Source organism: Lingula anatina, chromosome 3 (genome assembly GCF_051362555.1).
Source record: "Lingula anatina isolate TDL-2025a chromosome 3, LinAna3.0, whole genome shotgun sequence".
In the NCBI taxonomy this organism is placed as follows: Eukaryota; Metazoa; Brachiopoda; class Lingulata; order Lingulida; family Lingulidae; genus Lingula; species Lingula anatina.
Genome location: NC_141769.1, coordinates 22,556,159 through 22,566,804, shown reverse-complemented (window position 1 = coordinate 22,566,804; position 10,646 = coordinate 22,556,159). Strand labels below are relative to the sequence as shown.

At 33.7% G+C, this 10,646-nt stretch overlaps 2 protein-coding genes across 5 annotated transcripts in view; one reads left to right on the top strand and one right to left on the bottom strand.

Moving 5' to 3' along the window:
- The first annotated feature begins 30 nt into the window (after window positions 1-30).
- On the top strand, window positions 31-7,586 carry LOC106154504 (surfeit locus protein 4-like). Its single transcript, XM_087009928.1, has 4 exons — window positions 31-219; window positions 2,445-2,708; window positions 3,913-3,956; window positions 5,305-7,586. Exons 1-4 carry the CDS (start codon window positions 166-168, stop codon window positions 5,756-5,758), a joined length of 816 nt encoding a protein of 271 aa, XP_086866054.1. The 5' UTR covers window positions 31-165; the 3' UTR covers window positions 5,759-7,586.
- The window catches only part of LOC106154503 (histone-lysine N-methyltransferase SMYD3), a 43,682-nt gene continuing 39,797 nt past the window's right edge, over window positions 6,762-10,646 (bottom strand). For all 4 annotated transcript variants that reach the window (XM_087009923.1, XM_087009924.1, XM_087009925.1 and 1 more), the window contains exons 10-13: window positions 8,943-9,074; window positions 8,385-8,559; window positions 8,019-8,127; window positions 6,762-7,878 (exon numbers count right to left, since the gene is read on the bottom strand). In XM_087009923.1, coding sequence (XP_086866049.1) covers window positions 7,765-7,878; window positions 8,019-8,127; window positions 8,385-8,559; window positions 8,943-9,074 — 530 coding nt within the window. In that variant the 3' untranslated portion in view covers window positions 6,762-7,764. The remainder of the gene's footprint in view (window positions 7,879-8,018; window positions 8,128-8,384; window positions 8,560-8,942; window positions 9,075-10,646) is intronic.

Below are 10,646 nucleotides of genomic sequence, written 5' to 3'. Positions count from 1 at the left end.
TCTTAACAAATTGAAAAAATGTAATATTTGTTCATAAAATTGTTATATCAGAGGGAGTACGTACGATAATTAGCATGACCACGAAGCTTTCGGACTTGGCACTTCCTGTGTCAGTGCATGTTGCATATAGACGTGGCTACTATCCGGTGAAACAGACGTGTCAAGATGTCACGGCAGCAGGAGGAACTCATGAGCAAAGCAGAGGATGTTGCAGATCAGGTAAGGGCTGATTAATGTTCGGATTGTCTGTTTCAATATGCAGTTTTACACATACGTAGTAGTTTGTGGGAGCGTAAAATGTTTCTTTTCCACTCGCAGTACACCGTACTGAGGACCATGCATTTCATATGGCAGTGCATTCACCTGGCTATATTATTGTATGTTTTGTTGGCATTTAAGATACGAAGGTGAAAACAAACGAACTAAGTAAACGTGAATTTACATATTCCTATGCACGCTTAATCTTTTTTTTTTTTTTTTTTTTTTTTTTTTTTTTTTTGAAAAAAACTTAAAAGAGATTATCACAGAAGGTAGCAATCTCTGGAGGTCATATGGATGTGGTTTGATGACAAGCACAGATTTCAAAATAATTAATGCTGTTTCTGGTGGTAAAATGGAATTTATTATATTTCTGTGGGTTATTTACAATGTATTTAGGGTAATGTGTGTAATGTTATAATCACTGGTTCTAGACTAGCACGAAAATTCATGCGTTAGCACTCCCATTGACGATTCTGATATGTACTGTCTGTGCTAACGCATGAAAGCAAAGGCCTCAAAAAATGGGAAATGAAAACCTCGCGTAGTAGATTTGAAAACCACGTGTAGTAGATTTGACCTGGTTTTCGTCTGTTTATAGCGGGTGTATGATTTTACGACAATCAAACTGGTAGATAGACAGCTTTTTGTCTGTACATTTGACAGCTTTGCTGCCTTGTATGTCCCTTGATATGTATGTATAGTACATTGTACATATAGCTGTCACCTGCCGTGTAGCCGTCTGTCTTCGCCGTGCACTTTCAGTGATATCACAACAAGTGGAAAACAGTTAAATATTTTGTCTTCAATCTCATGGAACTGATGTTTATTCATAAAACACAGTTTGAAAATCAGCTTGATCAGGTCATTTTTTCACAATTTATGCTGTTTTTAACACATTTGATGAAAATAAGGGGCTTGTTGGTCACACACCCTTTTTGTCATTTCACTGTGGACAGACCCACATATGTCAAACCCTCTTGTATACGAGCATTTTTTTAAAAAGTGTGCAAACAGGCTCCCAAGTGTTCAGTATTTACAGTAATATGCCAAATAATTCGACCAAGATTTATTAATTAATTTCATGGAGATGTCATTTTGGTTGAATTGAATAAAATATAGGAATGGAAACCTTTGATATTGTTGGATTGTTTGGGGCATCTGCCAGAAGTATTACATTTTACCTGAGGTGTCATGCAAGATAAGCTGCAATTTTCACCTAACACATGTTTCAAGCACGTTTTATCCTCCTTTTGAAATCGTATTTTGCTGTTGTGTACAATATGTGCTAACATTACTTGAGATTCAAACAGGACAATTCTTCATTTTTATCAATTTATTTTCCTCACTTACGTCGATCATTTTCAGATTTTGACAGCGTATGGCATTTGGCGCCAAGAAGTCTGGACAGTCGATCTCGCTGATCTTTCAGTCGATTGTAGTAAATGCAGAACTTGCGGTATTGACTTCAAGAACATTTCCCTATCTGCATATATATTTCAATCGAACTTGAAAATAAAATTGTTTATTCTTCCCAAAATTTTTATTGTTAGCGAATGCTATATATGGTCTATATATGAAGGTGTTTATGACATATCCTACCCACTGCCGATAGTTGGTTTCATACAGAACAGACCTCTTTTTAACTCTTCCTGGAGTAAACAACAATTTTCCCATATTTACCAATGGATAGTGAATCCATTTTTACATTCAAAGTTAGTCCCTGTTTTTTTTTCTAAAAAGTTTTTTTTTTTTTTTGTTAAAATCTCTTAAGAGATTTTAACAGAGTATAGCCATCAATGGAGGTCATGTGGTCTGAAGACAAGCTCAGATATCAGAATAATAGCTATAACTGCCGTTTTTGTGGTAAAACAATATTTTACATTTCTATGAGTTATTCACAATGTTTTTATTGTGAAATATAGAATTCATATGTACAAGAGTTATTGACGAGAGCTTTTGAAAGGACAACAATTGACAATTGGCTTGAAAATTTACCGAGTCATGCTGACAGTGCAGTTGAACAATCGTAACAAGAAAATAAATTCTGTCGCATGATTTTGACATTTGGACTAAATGTTTGAGTGTAGAGAAATTAATTTTATAATATAATTAATAAGGTCTGATTGATTGGACCAGTCGAAATGCTTGGCACTTTACTTTAAAAATTTTTTTTTATTTTCTAGGTATTACGTCATGGGAAACATGTCCTACCACATGTTGCAAGATTGTGCCTGATAAGCACTTTCCTTGAGGATGGCATCAGAATGTGGTTTCAATGGAACGAGCAGCGGGACTACATCAGTGCGACCTGGGGATGTGGCTGGTTCATAGGGACATTATTTGTCGTTATTAATCTGGTTGGACAGCTTGGGGGCTGTATCATGGTGCTCAGCAGGCAACAGGTGCCCATAGCCTGTGGATTGTTATGGGGAATTATTGCACTGCAGGTAAGGAGCCCCTGCACAGAAAATTATCATATGTACAGACACTTACACCCAAACCCAATATAGAGGTGCATTTCACATGCTTAAGTGTCAAAAAATAAAATTGAATAAATTCAGAGTTGTATTCAATTTTTAAAACGTGTATAGAACAAAAATCCACAACTGTCTCAATTTAAATTCATATTTTAATTTTTACCAAGTCTTTCACATCACGCAAAAAACCTTAAATGGTAACGTATGTTCCAAAAATGTACGGTAACGCATGTTACGGGTCATTTAATTTTAATTTTTACACCATGTTCCGATATATTTTTTAGTGGTAAATTAGACATGACGTAAGGATGTGTTTCTAAATATTTAAACTTTAACTCAAGGGGCTTTGCATCATGGCTAATACTAGGTAATGTATGTTCCCCAAAAATATTGTCAAAATGTTTCATTTTGTTCAAGTACTTGCTGCAAGAGAAAACAATGTTTTCTGAAACAGGCTTGAACAAAATTATATTTTGATGGCAAGTTTTCATTATTTCTTTGATGACAATTTTCACTTTTGCATATTAATGAGCTAGTTTGCATATTTTCATCAACAAAACAGAAAAAAATGGATTTTTCTCAATTGGACTCACAAAATAAGAATTGAAAACGTCTCTGCTGAACTTGTGCTGATTCTGTTATACCATTTGACTCATTGCTATTCTAAACTGGTCAAAGTTTTTTCTCATACAGGAATTATGGTTATAAAATCACATATTCTCATGTCTGTATCTGTGGTATTTGAAATGACAGTCACCAGGACATAATCACTTACAACACACCTCACAGCCCATCCTAGTCTCTCTTCTCTCATTAGTTTCACTGTTCTTGCAGCAATACTCACAGCGCCGTTTTTTCAAAATGCCAAGGTTTACAATATTCACATAATGATCCACATCCAAAACACGACAGCTTGAAGCAGGAGCTTTTTGTTTTTGGGAGCAGAAGTTGCTCAATAAGTCCTTGGCCCATGTAGAAACAAACTCTGTGGAAGAGTACTTTTTGCTGCAATTGGTATTGTGCTGCAATTGTGCAATTTTGAAGATACAAAATATATCTACATTTACGCAGACTCTTAATTAAAATATGTTGTGAGACATAAAACATACATTTAAATATTCAGTTGTTTCAAAGGCACAGATTCAGTTTGATCCTTTTTGTTTTTATTTTCCAGACCATAGCATATAGCATTTTGTGGGATGTGAGATTTCTTATGAGGTAAGTTGGAATGTTGATTTAGATTCCTTTAGATTTGTTTGTAGTCAGCTCTTTTTGAGGGAAGTTCACCATATTACTATCATTTTCCTATCAGAAACAATTTCCTTACTAAACTTTGTAAAATATTCATCATGATATGAAATGTTATTGAAGATGCGTGATCTCAGATGTGTTTGCACCTATCATACAAATACTATCAAGAAGAGAACATGATATCATTGTTAGAAATTCTGGGAAAATGCCAGCTAGACTCCAGGACTTGCAACTCCAAAAGTTACCAGTCCTGCCCAAAAGTTATCAGTCCTACTTTTGTGTCTGTACATGTAGCCGTCACCTGTATCAGTCCTCACTGTCGCCCTACACTTTCATTGACAACAAGATAAGTCAAAAACTGTTTACCATTTGTCTTCAAACTTATAGAACTGATGAATATTAATAAAAAACTAGTAAAGTTAAAAAAATGAGCATGATTTTTTCCCCCTCATATATGCAATACTGACTGATGGCCAATCCATTTTTTTTTTTTCCATTCTGGAAGAAGATTTGACACTGGCCTGGGCATGACGCTCGTTGAAATGCACCCTTGTCAATTTGTGATACATGACATTCGCACCATAACTTCCAAACCGTATTTTTGTTTTAATTTTCTGAGTGGCTTTGTTTGGTAAAGAAGCAGGCTGCTTTCAAAAATTTACTATCGATTTACATTTTCAGTAATTATTATATATATATACTTTTTTTTTTAATCACAATTTTGGTAATGTTTGCCCCATAACTTTCAAATAGTATTTTTGTATTCATTTCAATTTACTGAGTGGCTCTTTTTGGTAAAGAGGCATGATCGGTTTACATTTACGATAATAATTTACTTTTTTTATTTCGTGAAATTTTCATTTTTCACACATTTACATTTTCAATGGCTTTTATATCCCATGGAACTGAATCACTAGTTTTTCAGTGGTTATACTATTTAAAGAAGTGTGTAACAGTGCATCAAAATTGGCGAAAACATTATTTTGTCCATTTTTTTCTGCATAATATCTGAAAATTTTACAGCTTTGCTGCCTTTTTTCCTGTATGGTGTCTGTATATTTGCCAGTTTTTTTTTGTTTTTTTTTTAAAATTAACATCTAAAAACAAAAATTGTGAATCTGACAATTGCTTCATCATTTTCTCATAAGTTACCTGGCCACCAGGCATGTTGTTTTAAATAGTTATCCATCTACCCCAAAAGTTACCAGACATGGACTTGGATAATTTCCAACACTGATGGTATGCACCACTTTTTGAAAATTTTTTGTTTGTTTTATTTAACATTGTATTCAGTTTCATGTTATATTAATTTCAGAAACCTGGCTTTGGCAGGAGGCGTGATACTACTGTTAGCTGAGAGCAAGGCAGAGGGTAAAAGCCTGTTTGCTGGTCTTCCATCCATGGGGGAAAATACTTCTAAGACATACATGCAGCTTAGTGGTCGCATTCTCCTTGTGCTCATGTTCCTGACACTTCTACGCTTTGAGTTCTCATTTCTCCACATAGTTCAGAATTTGATTGGATTGCTCTTGATAGGATTAATTGCTGTAGGTTACAAGACAAAGTTGGCTGCCCTGGTCCTAGTTGTATGGCTCACTTCTATGAATCTTTATTTCAATGCTTGGTGGACTATCCCAGACTATAAGCCAATGAGAGATTTCCTGAAGTATGATTTTTTCCAGACCATGTCTGTAGTTGGAGGATTGTTACTTGTAGTTGCTCTAGGTCCTGGAGGAGTCAGCATGGATGAGCATAAGAAGAAATGGTAAAAGCTCCTTGTGACATTTTAAAGAGTCAAAGACTCAAATAAAAGATAAGTAGATGTGACTCAGCATGCTTACACTGCCCTCTATTAGCACTGAGCTTATCATGGCTTTTGTGCCGTCTGATGTTTCATCACCTGAGCTGGGCTCACATTAGCCAGCGAAATTGAAGTTGATAACCATTTTGGCAGAGGAAAATGTTAAATTTTCAATTCTTATGTTCCACTGTTAATCATTTGGCAAAATATTGGTGTGGCTGAAACTGTACATTTAATTGTTTAAAATATGCTAGAGTGAGTCCAACAAAGGGCAGTGTGGAAGCACACTAGAGATAGATTTATGCTAGTGATGAGATGGCTTTGAAGTCTGATATCGGGGCCCAGTGAACCATTGGGTGTTTGGAATTGGATGAATTTTAAGGTGATACATAATTAAGAAGACGTCAAGTTATCAATACCCAGAGTAAACTGAAACCAAATCCACACTTTGTTTGAAACTTGATGATTTAGCACATAAAACTGAATAAAGAATTACTTGTATTCCACGCGTAAGGTAGAATTAATCAATAATCACAGTTATAGCCATACTTTACCCACCTTAGATATATTACTCATATGTTGTTTGTGTGTCTCTATGTTAAGTGTAAAATTATGTAGAAATATTGTTTACCTGACCAATGAATTGTAAACTTTTTCCACAAAATATACATGTTGGTATTAAAGAGCAAGGAATTTGTAGCTTAGACATGACATCTGCTTAGGTCAGTAAAAAGTTAAAATTATCTGTTAACACATAGCCTCCTTACTGTCAAAATTGTAGACCATTCCTTTTGGAAATGTATTTGAAATCTGTGATGTATATAGTTCAGTAGATATATATTAAGATATTTTGCTGGTAATGTGGTAGAGTTCACACTTGGCCAATATTGTCAGGATTTTCAAATTGTTAGCTATATAGGTAAGCATAGAAAGAAGTAAGAGAGGAGGCAATGTATTTCTGGCGCCATTTGTACTCTACACTTTTTGTATTGTATGTTGTGCCATAGAGTGCAAATAACATCTTGGTGCTAGAATTTCACAAGTTTGTAATTTTTCCAAAATACATTTACATTTAGAATACTGTAGAGTAAAGAAATAAAAGAAATGCCCTTAACTGCATTATATTTTTTAAGGAAAGCCCCTACTACACCCTGTTCATGGTAGTGATAAATTGGTTTATTTATTGATACTTGATATGTATAGCTACTTAAAATAGCATTGCTCTAAGGAGCAAATTTATATGCCAACTTCCATCTCCTTTCTATAATAAGTTTTCAAACGGGGTCCCATGATATAGAGGTCACTATTGGCACATTCAAGCTAACTTTGTAGTAGCTGGGTTGGTCCAACTCATACCAATTGCTATCTCGCCTCAAAATAGAAAGGTTAAATTGACGATTATAGCTTCGAGATCCCTATGCTTATACATTGCATTGAAAAAATATAAACGCTAAAATTTTATATTTTTGAGGACTTTTTCATTGTTTAAAATCGGCACAAAGAAAGACGTATTATTAAATACAGGAAAAAAAATCATTTTTGTTATTTGGTTTATAACAAAGGGTTTCAATACCCTTAAGTGAGAATCCACAGAATTGGGCTGACCCAGCCAGTACTATGTGTGAATTTGAATGCAGTTTTCTGAAATGCCAAAATTACTGACCTGAAGTAGAAAGCAACTTCACTAGATATCTCTGGCCCTGGTATTACAGATACTTGTATATCAAATTATTTACATCTTCTAGTCTTATGTGGAAAATGAACAGCAGGGTGAAATAAAATGTATGTTCACAGTACCTCAATAGTGTTAATTTTTTTTTTAATTGAATCTCTCTCTCTCTCTCCCTCTCCAATTACCCTTAAATTAAAATTTAAGATGTTCAGTTTTGATCTGAAAAGTAGTGTAACAACCATGCTTTCTTGAAAAATCCATATTTAGAGAAATAGAAGTTTACATGAGGACTCTGTATAATGTTATGTTCTCCCTTGCTGAATTCTTAGCTCTTCCTCACACTGCTTTAAAAGTATCTTTAGATCTTGGCACAAAGAATGGCTCTTTCCATGACTCGCATGCAAAATGTCTTCAGCCTGGAAAAATTGTGGAAACATTGATGAACATGGAAACAAAAAAAACAGCAAGCAGTCCCTTAAATAACACCTGTTGTCAACTATGTTTACTTATCCTTATATACTCACTTGGAAGTTGAAATATTTAAGTAATTATATACCTGCTGAAGATTCTTCAACGCTGGTTCAATCTGTTTAAGATATTGTTGCATTTTACCAATCTTCATCAAGTGAATACCAAGATTTGGATGATATGCCGCATAAAATTCCCTGGAAAAATTCATTTCTTGAATATTATAAAAAAAAGCCATGAAAATCCACTGATTTCTGTCATTCTGCAAGTAAGGATAGAGAATGATATAAATGTGCTTCAACAATTTTAAACTTTTAAAAAGTTAGAAGCTTACAAACTTTTTTAAAAAGTAATATATACCTGACAACTGAATATTTATATGCTACCAGTTTCAGGCATAGCCCAATATAATGTGGGCCTTTAAATTTACTCCAAATGGTTTTTCCCTTCTAACCTGTATGCTTCTGTTGTCTTACTGGCATACACCAGAGCTAGGTCCCACTTCTGTAACTCTATACATGCATCAAATGCACTGTCATGTAATCGGATCATTAAGATGTGCATAGGGTGCAGGTGGTCACTGACCTCAGAAAGACAGTGCCCAGATAGCTCCAGTACCATCTTGAAGTCTGAATAAAAAGATGAGGGGCCTTTAGAAGAAGCAAATAAAACTGACATTACAGAATAGTCTATCTGGATGTGTTTCAAAGTATTTATTTATGAAAGGTATGGTCACTTCCCAGTCCAGATGGTAATTTAAACACTAAACCAGTTATCTTGGATGGAGGTAATAAAACACAAAAAACAAACCTTACTCATAATACTGTACTTATTCATCCTAACAGTGAAAAATTAGCTGTTAGACTATAAAATGTCTAAACAGGATGTTTTAATTAAATCCTGCACATCTACAAGATAACACAATTTTTTGGTGCAATAATTTCATTCTGCTTAAGTTTTGTCAATATATAAGGTATTACTTTAGCAATACTAAATTTTGCAATAAGAATACCTTTTTCTTTCTTTGCCTCTGCTATTTTCTTTAAAATCTGTTCAGCATCTGCAGAGGAGCTTGAGCATTTTGACAGGTATTCCTCAGAGAAAGTATCTTTTCCACATACAAGACAAGTGTGTTGGACTCCATCTGAAACAATCTAGCACATCTAGCACACTTCTACTTTCCTTTCCAACAGTAAATCAGCCAATCTTCTGTGGAGAAATGTGTTTGACACAGATCTTATTTTCCAAATTGCAAAATGTTTATATTAGAACATGTAATCCAAAAACATGGAAATGGAATTAATGTGCCTTTCACTCTTCAACATGAAGTTGGTTTCTTACACTGAGATACAATAGATTTTATTTTTCTTTACACAGACACAGACAGTTAAAGCAAAACTAAGCAACAGATGTCCTGATAAAGCATGTCAAAGATTTGGCAAGGGAAAGAAAATGTAAGTAACTATCTGTAATATGACCACATACAATGGATTCATTTCCAGAATAATTAATTTATTTTATTCACTTTTTGTGTTCTCTCTCTCTCTCTCTCTCTCTCTCTCTCTCTCTCTCTCTATATATATATATATATATATATAAAACGTAAAAGTGTTTTTCCTGTACGAGTATATATTATATATAATAAAAAGAAAAAACGAACATCAGCTATTTTGCCCCGACCGGTTGCATTCTTTCTTCAGGGGTTTTTGTTTATTTGTTACTAAGTGATGTCATAAAGGCTAAAATATTCAATGTAGGGAAACAACCCAAACAGAAAGGGAAATGAAAGAAAATCTATTCATTAATAAGTATAAACCTACATTGAATAGATAATAGCATTGGTAAAAGCAACAATTAAACACCTATTGTTACAGACGTCACATTTTAGCCTTTATGACATCACCTAGTAACAAATAAACAAAACCCCCTGAAGAAAGAATGAAACCGGTCGGGGCAAAATAGCTGATGTTAGTTTTTTCTTTTTATTATATATATATATATATATATATATATATATATATATATATATATATATTGTATTTCTTATTTCATTCCAGTTTATTTCCTTCAGATATGTTCTCTCCCTTGTTAACTTTACACTGTTTTCTCTCAGTTTATTAATCAGGTCAAGCAAGAAAATTAGATATATATCTCATTTCCCCACTTCTTAAAAATTATGACCATACACATGTAACTTTATTCTGTTTACAGGAAATTTAGTTCACATCAATTTCCTTTTATTTAGCAACCAATAGTCCAAGTAAATTATCCTTTACATCTTCAAAGCCTTCCATGCAAATACTAATAATAATATTATCATTTTAAAACATAAAAGCAAAAAAAAAATAAATAAATAAATAAAAATTAGATATATTTTTTTCATTTTTGATGTGATATTACATAATGCTTGACAACACTACCAACACCAATTTTTATTATGTGCATCAGTTATGGTAGTTACTCAAACAATTTGTATGGTGCAATCAATCCAACTAATAAATTATTTTTTAAAATTATATTTTTCTTTTGCCTTACACTTAGAGCAAACATCAAAATAGAGCAACTTTTTTTTTGTCTTGTTTCAAGCATTCAAAAATATCATCTGCCACACTCACTGAGTTTTCAAGCCAGTCAGGCCAGTGAACGGATTCAGCATGCTGCAGCTCTTTGTCAGTTGTTAAGTTTTCAATCGTTCTTGTAAAGGAAGAAAAAGCAG

Excerpts from the sequence above, each read along its gene's own strand:
- LOC106154504 (XM_087009928.1), top strand. The coding sequence starts at position 166 with ATGTCACGGCAGCAGGAGGAACTCATGAGCAAAGCAGAGGATGTTGCA. Across the intron at positions 220-2,444 it reads CAGAGGATGTTGCAGATCAG|GTATTACGTCATGGGAAACA; the intron begins GTAAGGGCTGAT and ends TTTATTTTCTAG. Across the intron at positions 2,709-3,912 it reads GGGGAATTATTGCACTGCAG|ACCATAGCATATAGCATTTT; the intron begins GTAAGGAGCCCC and ends TTTATTTTCCAG.